The sequence below is a fragment of the Drosophila subobscura genome, chromosome E (genome assembly GCF_008121235.1).
Source record: "Drosophila subobscura isolate 14011-0131.10 chromosome E, UCBerk_Dsub_1.0, whole genome shotgun sequence".
Lineage (NCBI taxonomy): Eukaryota > Metazoa > Arthropoda > Insecta > Diptera > Drosophilidae > Drosophila > Drosophila subobscura.
In genome coordinates this window covers 2750048-2771912 of record NC_048531.1, presented here as the reverse complement: position 1 = coordinate 2771912, position 21865 = coordinate 2750048, and the positions used below count along the sequence as shown (strand labels likewise).

The 21865-nt window shown below is 47.2% G+C and overlaps 1 protein-coding gene across 2 annotated transcripts in view; it reads left to right on the top strand.

The window, feature by feature from the left end:
• The first annotated feature begins 13081 nt into the window (after positions 1 to 13081).
• The window catches only part of LOC117890593, a 31768-nt gene continuing 22984 nt past the window's right edge, over positions 13082 to 21865 (top strand). Inside the window, exons 1-2 of one of the 2 annotated variants that reach the window (XM_034795531.1) lie at positions 13082 to 13466; positions 13497 to 14635. In XM_034795531.1, coding sequence (XP_034651422.1) covers positions 13265 to 13466; positions 13497 to 14635 — 1341 coding nt within the window. In that variant the 5' untranslated portion in view covers positions 13082 to 13264. Of the gene's footprint in view, positions 14636 to 21865 lie in introns of both variants that reach the window. The other variant, XM_034795530.1, reaches the window with a different exon arrangement.

Below are 21865 nucleotides of genomic sequence, written 5' to 3'. Positions count from 1 at the left end.
TCCACGATACATTAATCATTTTCCAATCTGTTTTTAAGAACTCTTTTTCATTTAGTTATTGATAAATAAAGGTACAATCAAAACAAATAGTTTGGTTTCCGAATTTTGATTTTGCCTCAGTGTGACCGCGGATTTATCGATACAATATACCGACAGACCCTCGAAAATATACCGAAATATACCCTTGCATTTTCAAAATATACTGCAAATATACCGTAGTCTTAAATCATATTTCTCGATTTTGATGTTCTTTCTAATATTACTAACTTGCAAAGACTTTTAACACTAAATCAATAACTTATTCCGATTGAAGAACTATTTTGGCTTACTATAAATATTCTTTTTTATTGGATTGTGTACCTTATGGCCTTATATTTAACAAATATGTATTTGAATTTTTCATTTAAATCAAACCTTCTGGAAGCTAGGGAGGTTTGTGTTCAGTATGTAACATGTAGAGACACATGTATGTTAACTGATATCATGAACATTTTTGAAAAATAGCGCGCGCAAGAGAAGAGAAAGGAAATTCTAATGTTTTTCAGAAAGGGAAAGGGAACGGGAACATAGGTAAATATTATAATAAGCTCGGAGGGGTTTGGGGGCAGTTCTTCTATCTTTACAACATAATCGGGGCCAGACTCCGGCTTATGCATTGTAGTTACTCCTTTCTTTTGCTAAGGAACCGTCTAACTAATCCCCGATTTCTTTGATTTTATTTTTTTCTTTTATTTTTATATACTTTCACTCATTTTCTACTCCTAGTGGCCAACCTTCACAGGTTGTGTGCCGCGCCACACCATTTTCACCACTATTTTTGAGACCCTTCCAGACTTTCGAATCGAACAAGTGATACCTTTTTTGAAAGCCTGAAATGTACACATTAGAACCCAGAAAAATACCAATGAAAACTGCTGTTCAATAAAATAGTAGTTTTTTTTTTTGAAAATTGAAGAAAACAACGAATCTGGAATTAGTGCATATGTTTCATGTTATATACATATGTATGTACATATGTTTCTCGAGGGTTATTATGTAGTTTTTAATCAAATTTGTTTTCACTATGGCCTTACTCCCACCTGTCATGTGTAAATAAGGTACTACCCAAGCTTAAATAGGAAATGAGACCATAATTCTTAAACCACTTGGCAAAACTGTGCTCTGGTTGACGGAATTGTAATCGTAAAAACACATTTCACATTCTACATATGTACAATAAGATTTCGTTGTGATTATACCCGGTACTCGAAGAGTAAATAGGGTATATTGTATTTGTGCACAAAGTGAATGTATGTAACGCACAGAAGGAAACGTCTCCGACCCCATAAAGTATATATATTCTTGATCAGCATCAATAGCCGAGTCGATTGAGCCATGTCTGTCTGTCCGTCCGTCCGTCCGTCCGTCTGTCCGTCTGTCCGTCTTGTTTGTCGGCTAGTTCTCAGAGACTATAAGAGCTAGAGCCACCAAATTTTGGCTCCAGACTGCTCCAGTATGCTCACACTGAAACCAGTGTATTTCAAAAATGAGCCACGCCCCCTTCCGCCTCCGCAAAAGGGCGAAAACCTCCCAAATTTACAAATTTTGAAGATAGAAGAAAACTAAAAACGCCATTCCGTAGGGAATGACCATATCTATCAGATCACCAAATTGGGGCATTATTGGATCATTATTATAGCCACAATGAAGAAATGAATGAGCAGCAAACCCACTCCGTCCCGCCGCACACTGACCGCCGGCCGCTGGCTCTGCCTCTGCCGTGAGTCTGCAGTGTGTTGCTCTAGGCGAGGGTGGCGAGCTAAAGGAGCGTGTTGGCGTGAGTAGTGTTGTAGATGTAGATGACAGATGAAGAAAAAATTTAAAATTTGACAAATAACCGCTAATGTACAGATGTAGTACTGAGTGCCGGGTATAAAAGTTGTGACGCGTAAGAAGCGTCTCACACGTCCCTTCTCGTTTTGGTCTAGAGACTAGGCTAGAAATGGAAAAAGCCACATTGCCACAAATCACGACCAGCATGAACCAGCATGAACCCCTCCTCTCCTGTACATATGAATGTACATATGTACATACATACATATATTGAATTTATTTTTATTCTTATTCCATATTCCATAATTATCAGTTAATACTTAACTGAAAATCAATAAATAAATAAATTCTATAAACCATATATTGTCTATGGTCAAATATGAATACACATATTTTATTTTATATTTAGTTGTTCATTAGTTTTCCCTTAGCAAAGTAAAAGAGCTTTAAAAACTCATTTACCAAAGCAAGGGAGCTTTCATGCTGCGAAATTTGTACCAAAAGCTAGGGTGTCGACAACAGCCAAATACGTCACAAAAATTCCAGTGGCGCCAGGTAAATAACACCGGCGATTTTAATCTTGCGTGATGGAAATTCTTCAGGGAAATCCTCTCCTGTGTCTAAACGGTCAGGGAAATCCTCTCCTGTGTCTAAGCGGTCAGGGAAATTCTCTCCTGCCAGACGCTCTCGCATGCACTATAAGGGATCCTTTCAACAGGTGCGAAAAAGGTGGCAGCCTAAAAAAAGCTCGTCCTTTTTTTACCTGTTTGCCATACCTTGCCGTTACATGCCAAAGAGAGGATTAGGTCAGCAAGAGAGAGGAGAATATTTCTATCGAGTGGTAATCGAATAGAACTAAAGATGCCAGATCATTTTCTGATTGTGCCCGCCATTTGAATATTGGGAGGGTAAACTATTTCTTGGGCCAGGTTATATGAAATTAGCTATGAAAACAAAATCCAAGTTAAATTTCGTCACCTTTTACAAGGAAAATGTATCAGCGAATGCTATTTTTGCCTGTCTCGATGTATCGAATGTCTTGCAATAATACTACAAAAATACGAAGGATATCGAAATCTTATGGCGCTCTTTTTAAATTTATATTTTTCTCTCAGTTACCGAGGAACGAACATTATGTTTGTGTGAGTTTATCGTTCCTCAATCAACTGTTCTACCAGTTTTGCGGGCTACCTAATTTATGCAAATAATGTTGACAAATTACTTCTCTACGCGGGCAATTTACAGTGGAATTATACTGTCACGCCTTCAGGACACGTTCCGGGATGGATGCCGGCACGCACACACACACACAGGCAGAACAATGTTGGCTGTAAATGATATTCAAATACACAGTTGATACTCGAGATTTACTCCAGAGACAATGACATCGCCTTTGGCGGGACAATACAGGACGACAGATATCCGCATGGCCGTAGCCCCGTCTTAGCACCGACAGGACGGACGAACAAACATCCCACCGCATACTTATGGCTCAGTTTCACTTTCATCACTTCAAACCCGATTAAGCACCTCATTTGATGTGTTATTTATCTACTGATTGGATGATGATAAAACGCCCGGCAGACATTCGCAGCAGGGCCCAAGCCCAGGACAGGCCAGGCCAAGCCCCTTCTCCCAGATCAGATGGGTAATACTAGAACCTGAGCAGGCGTGTGGGGGAGCGGGTGCGGATTGTACATTGCCTTTGTTATTTTCCACTCGGCGTCTTCGTTTTCGTCTATTAAAAGACAACAAAAATAAGCGTCTAAATGCCACATAAAACAATACAAAGAATAATAGGCTACAATTTTTCACCCTCGACCCCACAGCAGGCCCGCCAATCTGGAGTCCGGACCACACCCACAGCCCCACTCGCTGCCACTGCCTCTTCTGCCTCTCCTGCCGCATGTGCCCCGCAGTCAGTCAGGCAGCCACTCAGTCGGCGACACCTGTCAAGCTCCTGTCCTCTACCCCCACGTCCTGTGCGCGTATGTGCGTAGGCATAAAATAAATAAATAAAAAATTGACTACCAGACAAGGGGGGAAGTGAACTGGAGACTGGAGTGTATGCCGGAGGAGTGTTAACAGGAGGGACACAGTGGGTGCCCTGCCCTGCCCTGCCCTAGCTCTACATATAGCAGCACAACCCGGACCCAGACCAAGACCAAGACCAAGACCGAGACCGAGGAAATAATATTATGTCGACCCATTGAGACGAGCATGATGTAATTTTCTTTTCCGTTAAGTTCCATTTCTCGTTCTCTCTCTGCTGCTGCTGCTGCTGCTGCGGAAAAATGAAAGTGGTTATTCCTTTATTGACAATGTGTGGAGGAGGCTTGTGCCAAGTGCCTTCCCCTCTCGTTCAACAAAATTTGGCTGGGGCCAGGTGTAGTCTAGCAGCGGCAGTGGCAGTCGAAGGTAATTTTCAATTGTACATTTTCAATTGCACATCGAAAGCGATGTGTGTTTATGTGTGTGTGTGTGTGAATGTGTGTACATGCAGCTTGACTGGCATAATTCGCGGATGGATTCAATTATACCACTGTCATATTACATAAGCCGATTACAGCGATGATAACAAAGCATTAAACTCATTAGGCGGCCACTCAACAAAAAATGTCAAATGCTGATATCGAGGTTGGGGGGTGGTAGGGAAGGCAGGCAGGCAGGCAGACAGGGGGAGGAGTGCGATTAAGAGTGTGTGAGAGAAAACCGCGGGCTGGGCTCGAAGTTCTTACCAATGAAAGAAAAACATGTAACGGGAATAAAAGCTTAGAATCTCAATGCCGATGCTTGAGATACCCTTCCAGATAAGCCTACTCAGCTATATTCAGAGGCAAATAAAAAACAATATTCTGTTATTACTATTTAAAGCAATCCTTAAATATTTTAAACTAATTCTTCGTTTTTTTCGTTAAAGAAATTTTCATGCACGTGGCTGACGTTTGCTAGGTTCTAGCAAGGCAAATAATACCCTCTCGAAGAGTATACAAATGAAGGCAGCAACGAAGAGCGGAAGAGGAGGAACGGAGAAATGGGCCCCACGCCCCAACAACAGCAACTACAACAACAGCAGCGAGGGACCAAAAAAGAGAAAAGAGAAAGACAATAAAGGCAAACAGAACATAAATTGAAGCAAGCCGCGCCAAATATCAACAAAGCTTGGACAGTGGCGTGGGTGGGTTGGGTTGGTGAGCATACAAATACATAGAGAGAAGACGGAAGGGAAACAGAGAGAGAGAGAGCAAAACAATAAAAAAAGAGAGCGCACCCAACAACAACAACAACACAGAAAGAAGAACGATATCGCATATCAAGAAAAATCACAACGAATGACCGCCAAAAAAAGAGGAAGAAAAAAAAAACGAATTAAATGTCCCCAGCGGACACACAAAGCAGTGAAGGACTGCTGGGGACAGGCAGCAGGACGGAGGAAGGAGGAAGGAAGGAAAGCCGGGCAAAGAATGAAAGTAAGGGAAGCAGAGGGATAGGGAGGCTGACGGGGGTGTTTCAGGGATGGAATGAAAAATGATTGACTTTTATGGTGTAGCGCATATTCGGTCTTTAGCATAATATTTGTCATAAAATTAAGGGCTGCCCCACGAATGCAGATAGAGAGAGAGAAAGAGAGATAGAAAGAGATACAAAGAAGAAGGGACTGAGAGACAGAGAAAGAGAGGGGGCTGACATTGTCACATAAAAATTTGCCAAATGTTGATGCCGGCAGGAAGGAGCTGCCTTTTGCCGAAAAGTTCATGCAGTTCACGAAATTTCACACACGCACGCCGGACACCCACCCTCCCATACACACACACACACACACAATACAGCAGCACATATGCGCACATTTCCGGTTAAAATAATAATGCCTCGGATTGAATGGTCGGGGAAATGTGGGGATGGAGGGGCTGGAAGGACGGTAGCTACCAACAAAAGCAATAATTATGGCAAACGAGTTTGCCTCGTCTTACGCCTTTTGTCGCCCATTTTCCTGCTTTGACATAAGCCTTAACCTACAAAGATGTCCTCCTGCCACACATACACACATACACACTCACAGCCACATAACCATTCACGCACCCTCACACACACGCACACACGACAGTCACACTCACACACAGTCACAGACAGTCACACAGAGCTTGTGCTGTCATGTACAAGCAACAAAGCAATCGAAGCTACTACCCATCCTCCTCCCACTACTCCGTTCCTCCTCTGGCACAGCCGACTATTGTTGGCCAAGCCCCAACAGCTACGCTACCAATTCCCCGCTCTACTGCCTCCCTGCCTTCCCCTTCCCGCCACTCTCTCCCTGGGTCCGTCTCTATATCTCTTTCGGTTTGTGTGCAGGAAATTTCGTTTTATGCGCGAGACAAATCGCACCTTATTATGTGAGACGCTCATGTATGGGTGCGTGGGTGAATTTTGTAGATGGGGCGTGTGCAGACATTCAATGCTGTGTCCTTTCTGTATGTGTGTGTGTGTGTGCGTTTCGACTTTGCGACGAGCCATTATCCACACTCATGCACCCACGCCATATCTATGGCTTTATCGCCCAACAACAGAAACAAGCACACACACACTCAAAGGAATTTACATTTTATGTGCTGCATAAACATACATACGCATATGTATGTATGTAAATATGTATGGTGTAAATATGTATTAATGTGTGTGCATGCGGATGGCCAGTGCGCTACACTGCTAAAACTTTGCATAGTTTTGAGAGAAATTGCTTAAAAGAGAAAAAAAAATCTTTCCACGAATTGTCATTCGCATACATCAAGCAGTGCACTGCTTCACTGGTTATGTTAAACCTAACAGCGTGCATTAACATTTACCGCTGGACTTTATTGCACGAGTTTAAACGGTATCTGGCAACAGACGATTATCAGACGGCCAGCCTCCCTCAACCCGCCATTCGTGGGTCAACCGTCAGCGGCGCTGCCGCACAAAACTGAATCGAAGTCGAATCGCGTCTGAGTCAGCGCTGGTGCCGGAATCTGCGTCGTCTCTGCCGTAGTCATCGTCATCATCGATAAACATCGTGCATTAGTTTAGTTTCGTTTCGTTTCCCTTTTGGCTTCCAGCGATTCCAGGAAGGCAGCAGACAGACACCACGCCCGCTACAAAAACAAACAGCAGCTATCATAAAAGAGAAAGAACGAAAAAGAACTCCAGCAAAAATGGAGTTCAGTTTCATTCTATGTATTTACATATGTACATGTTTGTATGTATGTATTTATGTACATAGATTGTATTTTTTGGCGGCATTGTTTGCTTTTGATTTTCTTTTTGGGCGCTCTGTGCATACGCTCGCCGCGTGACTGTCCCGTGAGTGTGGGCGACGAGTTCTTCCTGTGCTGTCCTGTCCTGCCTTGCCTCCCTGTACAGTACATTGTGGGCCCCTTTGTGCCTGCGCGAAATTTCATTCACAAAATCATCTTTGCCTTTGCCCCCTCCTTTGCTACGTTCTCGTCCATCGCTCTGCGTTTGTTTCCCTCCTGCTGTTGGCAGCGCCTTTGGCTTCCTCGCGGTGCGTGTTCTAAAAGAGTGGCAAAACCTGCTGGCAAATACTGAGCACGCACAGGGCATTCGCAACTGCGCAAAATCCTTGCTGCTTCCTTTCGTTACCCAGTTTCGCTTGGCTTCGTTTCTACTCGTTTCGTTTCGTTTCGTTTGGTCATGCAGGCGGCGGCGGCATCGGTGGCGGCGCCCTTGTAACGGTTATCTGAAAAGCTGTGCATAGTCTGCGGCGCTACCTTGGCTCCAATGCTCCAAATGAAACTGAAGCTGTGTAGCAAGCTGTAGCCGACCGCAATTGAAGCGGATGCTGCCATGCGATGCGACGTTCAACTTACCAAACTGTCAGATGGCGTGACGATAATAATGTCGAATGCAACACGGACGCCTGCCTGCCCGCCTGCCCAACGAGACTGCTCCTCGGCGGTGGCGTGCTCCTCCGACGGTTGTCGTTTGCTCTTACGACTGTTGACGGGCGGGCCGTGTCCGTGGTGAGTCTGTGGTATGCCGTGATGTGACCGTGTCATCTGGCCGCAGGCTTTACCGCAGGGACTCTGCAACTACTCGGCAAAATCAAACTTTTTTTTCCTCAAGGAACCAAACCTACTTTTTGTGAAGGATTTTGCATTACAAATTTTAATTGAATTATGGATTTTTTTCTATGGCAGAAGTTTTTATTTAAGAATTTTCAAAACCTTTTTTTTTAGCTAATGCTTTTTTCAGACTAGCGGTTTGTTTTTTCACATAACTAAGATCTTTGCCATTCTGAACGGCTAATTGATGCAGCTCACTCTGTCGTGCTGGCTTTTGGACACACACAAAAACACAGGCACACAGGCACTCGAGGACTCTGAGCCGCAAGTTTTCTTTCTTATCAATTTCAACGAGCACACCGACACATACACACAGCTCGCCATTTGTGTGGGTGGGTTGTGAGCCCGCATAAGTTGACACATTCATATCCATGCCACAGGAGCAAGCACAAGCCAGCAACGGCAGTGGCCGTCTCCGTCCTCGAGCCGGGCAAGCAACCTCTTCGGCATATCTTAGCACTTTCACTCTGTCTCTCCTCTCCTTGTGGCTGCAGGTACTTCTGGCTGGGGGTGGTGCTGCTGCTGCTGCTGCTGGTGGTGCTTCTGGGTGGGTTCTTGTTGTCCTTGCTTATTGCATGTGTCACAGTTATTGATTGGAATGCGCATAAATTGAGCCAGCCTGCTCCCCCAGTCGAATTATGTGGGATTTTCCCTGGATTCCCCTTTCCGTTTTGCTGTTCTTCGAGTTTGTTGTGCTCTGCCATTTCTCCCCCGATCGGCTGGGGTGTGGCTAATGCCGGACCCGAAGCACCCTTTGATTTGTAGTCGCTGCTACTTAAGTTAATTACCAAAAAAGAAAATCCAACTTAATAATTCAAGTGGCAGTGGCATCAACTGTCCAACCCTTGCCTCCATCTCCACCTCCAACACTATTGAGTGAGTGGCTGCTGCTGGCTGCTGGCTGGTGGCTACTGGCTGCTGTCGAGTGTCTGCTCGAAGGTCGGCCTGGCCTTGGCTTGCCCCAGTTGCCACAGTTGAACAGTCAACGAGCCAGCACGAGTCAGCGCGTGGGTAGTGTCATATTGGATTACTTCTAATTGGCACAACAGTTTAAAGAGCGGCAGGGCAGTGGCAGTGGTAGTGCCAGTGTCAGAGGTGGCGCCTCATCATGCTTGCCCCACTTATCCGTCGCGATCTTCTGAGCCCAGGACCAGTGGGTAATTACGATCCCATCCACTGGCCGACTTTGCCGTCACCTCTGCCGAGTCGAGCTGAGTGGGATTAAACGACATTATAGGGTATTACACATTTAGGCCAAGTGAGACAAAGACAAAACGCCGTAACGAAATGCTACACATAAAAAAAGGAACGAAGGAAAGAAGGAAGAAAACAAAAAGGAAAATGGCAAAAGCGCAAAAGTAAAAGTGCGAGTAAAGGTAAAAGCAAAGGCAAAGCCAAAAGCAAAAGCAAAAGCAAAAGAGACCAAAACGAACAGAAAGGCAAAAGTAAGCTGCAGGATGGGACAGGGCAGGGACTGGGGCGGGAAACTCTTGAGTGAGTTTTGGACTTGCTCTCCCTCGCTCTTCTGGGGCAGTGTGATTAAGTGTGCTGCATCAAGCAATTTTTCATACTTCAACGCGAACTGGCAGCCAAAATAGAGTTCGAAACAGCAGCTGCTGTTGGCGCACTGTTAGCCAACAGTCTGGACAGCAGCAGCAGCACAGCCTGGAAGTTCGAAACAGCCTGAGAGCCGCAAAGAGAGCCAGAGAGCAGTGGGCGCTGCTCTCTCTTGTCAGCTGCTGCTGACTTCGCGGCCACCCACTCGTGCTGGTGCGCTCGGACTCGGACTCGGATTCGGTTCGGGTCGGTCGGTATTCCAGTTAAGCGCCATCTGCAATTGTGGCACAGTCAGTGCTTTGGGGCCATCAGCAAGAAGCAGGATTGTACGGTATATATCCTGCGTCGTCGCGTCCACCACTCACACAAAGAAAAATCAAATCAAATCGAATCAAATAATACCACACAAAAAAAAATAGTAAAAGAAAACGAAAAGCACCCCAGAGGACACCATCAAATGTCTTTGAGTTAGCCGCAAGTGAAGAAAAGAAATCAAAGTGCCAATCCCTCGGAATGTGTACGGCAAACGGGATAAATATAGTATGATGCGAGAACTGCCAATCGGGCTAGTCTAGTTGCAGGGAAAAAGGGTGGAGGTGGAGGTGAAGGTGGAGCAGTTGGACAAGGACAAGGGAAGCGGAGCGGAGCAAAGCAGAGCGCAGAAGAAAAGAAAAGAAACGAAACGAAACGAAAGAAACCCAAGAAAATCTGCTAAGCCAAGCATAACTCTCGAGCACTGCCTACAACGCCCCCTAACCTGCCGTGTCCCTGCCCACACGCGAACGAACCGTTACGGCAGTTGATGCTGCGCTCTGGGAAGAACACCCATACACGCACACACACGCACACACACACACACACATACGCTGCCTTATATGCACGACTATATAAGTACACTTCATAGGTACATAAGTATATGTGCAAATAGTTAGTGTATTGTTCAGTGCGGTAACGGTAACGGTAACGCTAACGCTAACGGTAACGACAATTCGAAAGCCTTCACCCACCTTTCCCCGGGGAGCATTCAGCCCCACGCCCCCCCTTTGAAACAACGGGTATAAAAGAAAGAAAGAAAAAAAAACAACGAAAATCCCCTGTGATTGTTATATAATTCGAAAATGATTCCTAAAGCCAGCATATTGTTCAGTTGAGGAATTGTGCAGCAAATCGCTGAAACTATTCCGGGCATAGTGTGTAGACCGATTCGATTCATCGGAATCGAGACAAATGTTTCAGAGTTTTGTGCTACGTTCCGGGCTTATATAAGCGGCTGTTGTACGGCTGAATGGAATGGATCCACCAGCAGCAGCAGCAGCACACGCACCACCACCAAAAAGAAATAAAAGAGAAATTCCCCCTGTACATATACACCTCTACATGGGTGTGTGCGTGTCTCTCAGTGTGCGTGTGTGTGTGTGTGTGTGTGTGCGTGTCTCTCAGTGTGTGGGTGTGTGTGCGCAGTGTCAACGCAGCAAATAAAACAAAAGTGAAAGTTAACACACAGAAAGCAGAAGAAGAAATACTTCGATTGGGAGCGGAGCAACAAAATGAGAAGTGAAGGAGTACAAGAGCCTGGGCTTGGGTCGGGGGTCGGTGTAGGGAGGGTGGGCCAACAAGGATTTAAATAATACAACTGCAATCAACAAAGAAAAGTAATTTCCTTTGTGATACACACGCAGGCAACAAATTCTGCGAATGACCTCAAGAGTTTCAGGGAAATTTGTAATCAAACGAACAGGCAGAATGTGGAAAAATGAGGGGAGAGAAGATTTCAGATTCTTTTTCTTTTTTCCTTTTAACATAATGTGCTGCGCTTTCCACTTCTTGGACTTTAGCACCAATACCACTGCACAACACACAGCCACGCTGTAAACGGGGGAGAGGAGAGACTCGTGGAAAATCTTACCACCAATACTTAGACAGAAGGGCTACAGTGACGACCCCAAGTACGAGATGGGGGCGACCGACTCGGCTTCTGCTTCTGCTTCTTTGCCATCTCTCCTTTTGCTTCTTCTTCGGCTTCTACTACAAAAAAAAATGGCATGCCGAGTGCTTGCCTGGTTGCCCTAAGTAACTACTCACACACAAACACACTTTCAGCGCGAGAGAGAGAGTGGAAGAGTGGGAGAGAGAGCGAGAGAGAGGCAGGCGCGTACACGTACACTTACACCCACGAGTGTTCGTTCTCGTTCTGATTCTCATTCTCGTTCACGTTCCCATTCTCGTGGTGCTCGTGGATGGGGATCCATCCACAGCCATCCGCTGTTTTTGTGTTTGCAGCCCCAAACAGCAGAGCAGAGCAGAGAAAAGCGAGCAGCAGCAGCAGCAGCAGTGGGAGCAGCAGCAGGCCGCTGGCTGCGAATTATATAAATTTCTTTGCGCTCCGTGTGCCTCTGCTTGTGGGTGTGGGTGTGTGTGTGTGTGTGTGTGTTAGATATACGGGATTTCCACGACAATTTTTTTCGGCTTTCTTCTTTTGTGCGGTGTTCGCGTTCGGCTGCTCGGGCCCCAGAGCTTTGGCTGAACGAAGCGCCCGCCCCAAGCCCCGTTTCTGTCAACTGTTTCTATGCAGAACACTCAACAAAAAAACAAAGAAAGAAGAGCAGAGACTGGACAAACTTTAGTTAAATATGTTAAGAAAATGCTCTCCAATTACATTTCTTTAACATCTTCTCAGTGGTTTTTCTCCGAATAACCTTAACCAGAAGCAGGAGTGAGTGGGCAGAGAGTGAGCGAGAGTCAGGCCAGAGAGCGAAAAGGGAGAGCGAGCGATTTTTGGGGAAGCCTGAGAGCGTGAGCGCACGAAACATTTTTGAAACAGTTCTTGTTTTTTTTTTGGTTGAACCAACTAACCAACAACTACCCAAAAAGAATGGAGAATAGATAAATGAAACACAATAACAACAACAATCACGTTTTACAACAATTTCTTTATGTCTGTGCAGATTTCGAAATAATTATGTGAGCCCAAAAACCAATTCAACGAAGCAGCCGAATCTCCACAAAATTTCCAATTACAAGGTTAATGTGCAGCCCCAACAACAACAACAAACAACAACAACAGCAACAGCAACAGCAACAAAAAACAACAACAGAAACAACAACAGCATCCATAACAGCAGCTGCCACAACCCCCCGCCCCCCATACTATAAGCTAACCAATGAAATTCCACAAATAGTTGATAGTCCCCAAAAAGAAAAAGAAAATACAGTGCAAAGAAAACGTGTGAAAAATTGAATCTATGAAAAGTTCGAAATTGTTCAACTTGTGTCGAATGTCGAAATGAGCCGAGGATACCCACACCGGATTAGTCCCCCAGCAGCCGAGGCCAACTGAATGCCAATGCCATCCAGCGACCTGGAGAGCAGCGGGACTTAGCTTTGGAATCTTGTTGAAGGCACGGGACAGGACAGGATTCATGCCTCTAGCAGCAGCAGCCAGAGCCGAAGTAGCAGCAGCAGCAGCAGCAGCAGCAGAAGAAGAACCAGGAGCAGAGGCAGAGCCAGAGCCAGAGACAGGGAGCAGAACTGTTCAGCAGGAACTGAAACTGGAGTCGAGTCAGGATAAGGATACGGATAGGGATACGGATACGGATACGGAACAGGAGCACCAGCAGCAGCAGCAGCCGCAGCTGGATCTGAGCACACCAAGTAGTCCGAATCCCACACTTCTGATGATGATGGGGCCATGAGCCCATCATTACTCGCATTGAATTGGAGTCGCAAGCGCGTCTCAAGCGGGCCTGCACCATGCTAGCACCGCCGAACCCGAGGTCAATATGCGGCCAGGACCCGGGCTGGTCGTGATGGCGCTTGCGTTTATTTCGGGGGCTCGGCGTGGCAGCAGCAGCAGCATCAGCTCAACGACGACGACGACGACGACGGCGACAGCATCCACATCAATAGGAACAACATCAGCGGGAGCAGCGGGAGTAGGAGGGGGAGCAACATCAGGAACTGGAGCAACTGCAGAAGGAGCAGGTGGAACTGGAACTGGAGGTGGAGGTGGAGGTGGAGTTGGAGCAAGAGGAGGTCACAGAGGTGGAGGAGGAGTTGGAACTGCGTTACCGTCCAGAGGCGAGTCGTCGTCATTCATTAGCAGCTCTGGCTCATATCTGCTGCCCATCTTCCTGCCCCACCATCTCGACTTGTACCGTCGGCCCACGCCCCAGGCCATCTACCAGCTGCCACCCACTTACCAGCACGCCCACGCCCACGCCTACGGCCACGGCCACGACCCCGACGATCCGCGTGCCCGCACCGAGGCGCTCAGCGCGAGGCTACAGCTTCGTCGGAGACGCGAGCGCAGCCTCAGTAGCGACATTGTGGGCAGGGCGGGAGGTACGAGAAAGGGAGCGGTGACGGAAACGGGGACTGGGACTGGGTCCAGCAACGAGGAGGAAGAGGCCGAGCAGGAGCAGGAGGAGAGCGGCTTGCCGGTGCAGTATTCATCCTCACAAGCGTTAGACGAGGACGAGGACATCTTTGCCCTTGTGGCCGAGGACGATTTGCTGTCCGAAGAGTCCTTCGATCGCTTGATAAAGCTCAACGAGGACGTGGACGAGGAGGATAAGCTCAACGAAGAGGATTACAATATCCAGCAGCAGCAGCAGCAGCAGCAGCACGAGCCAGTCCAGGAATTGGAGGCGGACAACGAGACAGAAGCGGAGACCGAAACAGAGACAGAGACGGAGACGGAGAAACAGCAGCAGGACGAGAGCAGCCTGATTGATGAGAGTGTCCTGCAGCACAGCGACCACATCAGCCCCAAGGAGTTTCCTTCCACCAGCAGCCAGAGCAACAGCAACAACAACAACAATAACAATAACAACAACAACAACAAGAGGGAAGCTACCGGCAACATCCTTGATGCCCAGGCGGCTCAGCTGATTGGCCAAAAGGATAACAGCTGGTCCGGCGGCACCTTTGGCACCTCCGCTGCAGTGGCCATAGCCTCAGGCTCGGGCTCGGGCTCGGGCTCAGCGGCATCAGCGGAGGCCGGAGCAGCAGGCGGCGGGACAGCGAGATCCCTGCCAGACCCCGTGGAGCTGAAGAAGAGCATACTCGGCACTGCGTCCTCATTAACACGCCTTAATCCTTGGATATCAGCCTGTGATCTGGCACAGCCGGGCACAGGCACCGACTTGCAGGTGAGTGTGTTTACTCTCCCCACTTTTCCCCCAGGTGGCTGCTGGCGTCTTTCGTTGAACTTTAATTTCCCCCAAGCAGCGGGGCAGAACGATTATAAGGCATCCTTTGGGCTACTGTTGCAGGATAATGGCCTTGAGCACAAGCCGCAATCAATTCCGCACAGCAATGCAGTCGCCAGCGACATCTGGGATTGCTTTGTCCTTGGTTCCCTGTTGCAGCCTCCACTTCACCCCCCCTTCACCACTCACTCACTCAAACTGTCAAGAAATTGACAACAATGCACAGCTTAAGTGCATACAAATACTCGCTCACAAACACACACACAAACACAGAGGGAAGGATCAGGACGGTTTGGGGACGTACTCAAATACATGTACAAATTGTATGCATTTCGAGGGATTCTTATTGCAAAACGACTTGGAGGGCTCCCTCTGCCTGTCCCTGGCCTCCTCGACTCGGCAGTATTGAAAGCTTGTACTGCCCCTGCCCCTCCGCTTCCCTTCTCTTCCCTTTTATCCCCACTGAACCTTCACCTGCTTTTTGCCTAGCAGAAAGTTTAGCAGAACTGGAACCTGCGGACAGTACTTGCACAATGGATTGTGCTTATAAATGCTCCTCACTTGATGGACTATTTTTGCTTCTTTTCAATCAATTATTGTTTAAGTTCAACAATAAATTATGCAATAATTAAACATCCTCTACAGAGAGACAGCAGCAACGAAAAACCATTTAAAACCATCCTTTGGCAATTGAAAAAGTTAATTTTTCACCTCATGTGGCAAGGAATTTTGGTCTCAACTGAATATTATGTAAATGCTAAGTTCAGCCAACGGAAACTTTAACTTTTGTCGAGGGAAAATGGGGAAAGAGTCTCCAACAAAGGCATTTCTTACTACCATTATTATTGCGAGGGTTTCTCGCTATCGAGCCGGGCACTTTTTCTCTCTTGTTGGCTTCCCACTCAAGCTGCCAAAGGAAAAAGTGATTTTCAGTTTTTCTTCGTTATTTTCCTTGTGACAATTGCGGGGCCCCCAGCTAGGGCCACTTCAGATTCCACGACAGTTTCATCATCATCGTCATCGTCATCATCATCGCCAGAGCTGGCAGCTGGCAAAACGAGCTGCAAATCAAGGAAAATGCCTTGGCAATTGTGCCGGAGAAGGAGAGAGGGAGAACGAGAGAGTGCGAGAGAGAGAGAGTGAGAGAAAGACCATCCATCGGGCACTTTCAAATTGATTCCTTTTTGAGGTCTTCTTCCTTTTTTGGTTGTCTGCCAAAAATCCTTGCTAACCACTCACCTATGGAATGCAATTCTGCTGCCTCCAGCACCACCTCCACCTCCAGCTCCACCTCCATCTGCACCCTGCACTTCCCCGCTCAACCACACTCAATTGGTTCTGCTCTGCCAAATCTAATTCAGATTTTAATATTTATTAATGCATTCCTGCATCTACCTTTGGCCCAAAATGCAAATTTAATTGAAACCAATTTGGCACTACTATTGGCGTTTAATTCTTCCACGGAGAGACCGCAATCTGATGAGCTTTTATTTGTTGTTCAAGACAGACAGTTAGGCCCGACCTCACATTCCAATTGCAAAGTGCCAAGTGCCCTGTGCCCTGTGCTCGCTCCTATTGATTCTCCCGTCATCAGGTGGCAGGAGAGAAAGTTCTTTTCCTAGCCAAATGTCTGTCATTCTGCCAGCCTGCCGGCAATTAAATAATTAAGTCAATCAGCCCATTTGAAGTCATTTAAGCGGAGGAGCAGCTGTCAGGACTGGCATGGGACTAGCGTGTTTGCCCGCCTGCGGGCAAAGTGAAAAATAATTCAACTTATCGCATCAATTCGATGGATTTCCTAAACGATGCAATCAGCTTCGAGGAGTGCTGGTTCATGGCCATCGCAAGTACCTACAAAAGATTGTTCTTTGATGCATTTTCCTTCATCTTCCTCTTTACTGATTCCCTTGGAACAGTGTCAAAGCATAGCCTCTGACAGCTTATGAAGAGTGCAAAAGAAAGTAAGGGTAATGCCTGGACAGCATCAAAGTCCATCGCTGTCCAGGGCTGTTCCCGAGCGAGTGGCAGCAACAATTTCAATCCAGCCTTGTCCCTGGGCCAGTACCGGCTGCTTTAGAGCTGCAAATTAGCAAACATTCCTCCAATCTCCATGTCAGGAGTGGGCAACGCTTGCCCTCGAAGCTCCTCTTTTTTTTCCCGCCTGCCTCTAGAGTCTTTTTGCCGGAGCCAGTGAAGAAATTATGATGAGGCGAATGGCAAGCGGCAGCATTCAGGCTGCGGCCTGTTGATGTGTTGATGCCACTGCAGCTGGAGCCAGCCTGTCCTGCCCCCCACTCGTGTCGAGTGCTGCTGGGGCCAGGCCTTAGAGGGCTTACGACGGAGGGCACAGGAGTCCCTGTCTGTCCCTGCTGCGTGGCTGCAATGCATAGTGAAGCATGGCTGTTGTGGCACTCGGGGCGTGCCACGAGTGCTTGTCAAGTGCGATTCGAATAAGTCGCCAGGCTGCGATGGGGAGTAGTAGGAGCCAAATGTGCGCCTAGTTCAGCTGATCACTGGGAGGTGGGCCAGGCAGGATCTCACTTCATAAGGCATTTGCCCTTTGATGGCGCCTTGTTCCAGGCGTAATCCCCATGTCGAGTAATCGCCTTTTTGTCCACAGTAATCGCCCTGTCGACATCCCACCTTTCATTTGTTGTTCGCTCTCCTTATGATCCATGGTTTTTGCTCTACCATTTTTTTTTGCGCCGTCTATCCGGTCGCATTCGAGTGGCAATTGCAGCTCAGGAAACAGAAACAGAAACAGCGCTGCAATGGGGCATACAATTTTGTATTGGTTTCATGCAGCTTGTACATGCAACGAGGCAGGCAAACAAGACCCAGTTTCAGTGGCAGTTTCAGTTGCACTTTCAATCCCCTTCAATTCAGTTAAAACAACCTTTGCGCTGCCGTTGTGGAATTTAATGCCAAATTCTATACACCTACGAGGCAGGCTGGCTGGCCCACACCCACACAAACTTTTGCAGAGCGGAGAGGAGAGGAGGAGCCTGGGCGAATGTTTATTTGTGTCAAGGATGTGTACAAAATCAATTATTTTGTAAGCAGTTGCGGGCTGCTGCTGGTACTTTTGGTGCTGTTAGCGCTGCCAGCTAGCTGGCTAGTGATGCTGCTGCTGCTGCTGCTGTGGCAGTTGCAAGTTGCTGCCTCCGATTACATCATTCCCAGCCAGACACAAACAATACCGAAAACTGTCATAAATTGTCCGCCTTCGGGCAAATGGTTTTCAGAGCACAACTGAGGAATAATGCTGTCTGCCAGCCCGTGTCAGAGCGAACTCTCCCTACCCCTCCATCGAACTGATTGAATCTGAATCTGCAGAAAGGACATACACACACACACAAACACACTTCAATTATTTATGTATACCCTTCAGCATTCTCTTGATTTTATTTCGATTAAACGAGGAGCTCCCAATTGATTCCGGAATTTGCCAGATTAATGCAGGAAATAAAATGAAAATAATTTCATGAATTTGAGTTGCGAATTTCCACCTATTTATAGAACTCACTCGATATTCAACTGAATGATTAATACAACGAAAAAGGGTTTAAAATTCCAATAAATAAATGCAGGGAAATATTTATTTGACAATTTATCTGATCCAAATCCATGGAAGGTAATTTATGCGGATTTATTTTGCAAAAGAATGGCCTCAAATGGGGGAACATTAGTCGCTGCCAACGACACGAAGCTGCCAATTAGTTGGCAGCACAATTAGCCAGGCTGAGATGTCTTCGGCTTCAGCTTCAGCTTCAGCTGGTGGGCTGTGGTTCACCTTCCACCCATCCAGTGGGCTCCTGTTTGAGTTGCTTGAAATGTTAATTGGCCGCAATTTGCATTTTGAGCTTGTCAAATGGCAGCAACTTTTTGCTCGGGGTTGGGGGAGTGTGGGAGGTGCATTGATTGGCCCGTTAGGGCAAAAGAGGTAACAGTAACGGGAACGGAACACGCTGCTCTCCTTGCGCCGTCCCTTTGTGATACTTGAATGCAATGTCCAGGCTAAATACACAAAACAATTACATTAGCCCCCGAAGGGTGGCCCCGGGGTCACGGCTTGCCATCCAGCACGGGGCTAATGCAATTATGTCCTGCGTCCACCCGGACTCTCTTTGGGCTCTGGGCTCTGGGCTTTGGGCCCGCTCAGCACGTCAACTGCCAGGGGAATGGTGCACGCTGACTAAGTGGAGCACTGCTGCAGTGCATTCCCATTCACAGTCACATTTCCATTCTACCATTTGCTTCTATTTCATTTGGGTTTTTCATTCCAGCCGGCGCTGAGCGTAAATTATTCAATGAGTATTGTTTGAGCAAAAGTTGCAAAATGAATTTCTACTCAAGAATTTCATTACGAGTTCGAAAGCAAGCGAACAGAGAGGGTGGAGGGATGCTGATAGCGAAAGGGAATATGTACAGACAATGGCCAGGGTCCCCTCGGTGGGCCTGAACCCCAGACCCCCCACAACTCGTGCTCCCCTCACTCCCTGCTTCGTTTTGTTGCCGCCTGTCCACAGTTGTCCACATGTTTACATCTCATTTCATTAAATTCATTCAACTTATTGTTGTCATTAGAGAGGGCGAGGGGAAGAGTGAGAGTGAGAGTGAGAGAGAGCGCTACACAATTACAAGTACACACACACAGCCACATGCCAAAGGCCGGTAAATGTTTGACAAATTAATGTTGATAAAATTGTATAGCATAACGACAGGCGTCGGCCCTTTCTCCCGCGAGTGTGTATATGTGTGTGTGTGTGTGTGTGTGTGTTAGGTAAACAAATATGTGATGTGACATACCGAAAGGTGCGTCCCTTTGGAAGGTTCACACCCTTCACCCTTCAAACTCTGCTCTCTACTTTTTTTTTGGGCGCGGTTTTTTCCACCAAAATTTCGCCGTTGTTTGCCCGATAATGGGGGAGACCACGAACCATATAGATGGATTGATATATGCATAAATAATGAGTGATAAATACACGCGGCGGCGCTGTTTAAATATGATTAAATTGATGGACGCCCTCCATCCATGCCTCCACGCCGACACCCGGCCACCCACCTCTTCAATCTGCCTGCCTGCCCTGGCCTAGCCTGCTGCTCGAGTTGATCGATTGCCTTTGATAATGGGCACATAACATAATTTCTGCATTATTGCATTAGCTTCAAAGCGTAATCAGGCATCTGTTCGAGCGTGTCTGTGTGTGTCTACATGTGTGTGTGTGTGTTTGAAAAGGACACAAGATGCGTAAATATTTACCCCGATAAGGAAACGACTTGACTGTGTAAAAGTTTAAACGTTCAAAGAAAACACACAAAGCAAAATCTGTTGCTGTGATTAGTGCTCGTAATTGCCATCAAAATCAGATCCAAGCTGAAGGAAAAGTGTCCCAAAATCTGTGTAAAAACACTCCGCAAGGACCTGCATGCTCCAGCAGTCTATTTGGCTGGCTTTAGTTGCGTGCTGAAACACTTTGTCTGATTCGAGTAGACCTTGGGGAGCATTCCCTGAATTATGCACGAGCTGTAATTGTCCCGAATGGAAGTGCTGACAGGACGGGACGCTGTCTGCGCGCTCCTGCTCGGGGTTCCCATGTTATTTGTATTTGTATTTGTATTTCTTTTCTTTCTTCTTTCTTCTTTCTCGAATCTGCCACACACAAACACACACTCTAATTTAAGGGCTCAGAAGTGCCAGGAGAGAGGACAAACTAGAGTGTTGAAGTTGCTTGGTGTTGGGCAAACCATTTCCGCTTTATTTGCATTAGATTTCCGCTGGTGAAAAGCTGTTCCCTTTTGCCTGCCAATTGCACATTGAAAATTGTTGCATAATTGTGGAGAAGACCCACTGAGAGGTGGGGTGGGGGCTCGGGTAGGTAGGTCGCTCCTGAGCTGCAGGATTACACTTGTTATGCAAAGCAATGCAGCTGGCAAATGCGTGCAGATCGACTATGTGCAAAACAATGCGAAATGGCTGCGACTGCAACTGAATCTCAACGAGCAGGCAGGCGGCAACAGAGAAAGAGAGGGAAGAGAGCGACAGAAAGAGAGAGAGGAAAGCCATGTGCCTGCGAGTGGGCCTGCTGCATGTTTATGATTTTGACAACAAAACGGCAACGAATCCAACGAGCATCAAGGTGAAATGGCAACGCAAGTGTTGAGAGTGGGTGTGGGTGTGGGCCTGGCACTGGCACTGGCACTGCCATGTGACAAACAATTTGCCTACGCCCAGTCGTGCCCCTCTGCCGCCGCCAAGCGCCTGTCCCTTGCGGCCTGCCAGCCACGTCAACGCGGCCATGTGTCTGTGTCTGTTGCTGTGTCTGTGCCTATGTGTGTGTGTGAGAGTTTGGGTGCCCATCCCTCACCATCTCTCTCTCTCTCTCTCGCTCTCTCGCACTTAGTATCCGTGTCGCCTGTCACATTTTTACGCTTCTGCAGAGCACATCCACACTGCTTGCCCTGCTTGTCCTGCACTGCCTGACACACTGCATAAATACATACGAGTATGAAAGTAACGGGAAAAAGCGGAACTAAACGAATATTTTATACCTACCAGGGACTAAGTACTCACAGCTCTGACTGGTGGGGGGAAGCTCATTTCATCAGGGGAAAGCTTGCTGAGCATCGCAATGTTCGATCAGTCGAATAGTCTTTGGCTCTCGCTGCCCACTCGCCGCTGAAAGTTAGTTCCCCGCTGTCGTATTGCAGGGTATCTGTCATCACACACACTTTTTTGTGTGCATACATTGAAATTTTGAGTGCTGCTTGCGACATGTTCTTGGACTGTTGTTGTTTCCATTGCCAGTTGCCGTTGCCGTTGCCGTTTGCCGTTGCATTCTTTTTCCCCAGCTTGAATTGTTGACAGGCGTTAAAATTTGACACACACACAGACACGCAGGCATAGCGGCATATGTGTGGTGTATCCGTATGGCTGTGTGTGTTTACATTGTTTGAATTGCCCGTCGAGGTTAAGCTGTAACATTTAAAGTGTTGTCGGTTCCGTTTGCCGTTTGCCGTTTGCCATTGCAGGCAGCTCCCCTCGCAGATGCTGCTGCTGCTGCTGCTGCTGCCCAGTAAATGTTGCTGCTGTTGCCGTTGTTGCCGCCTGCCTGTTGGTGTTTAGCTCAAGTGCACTTTGGGTGTTTTTTTGCCCCCTTCTCAGCCCCA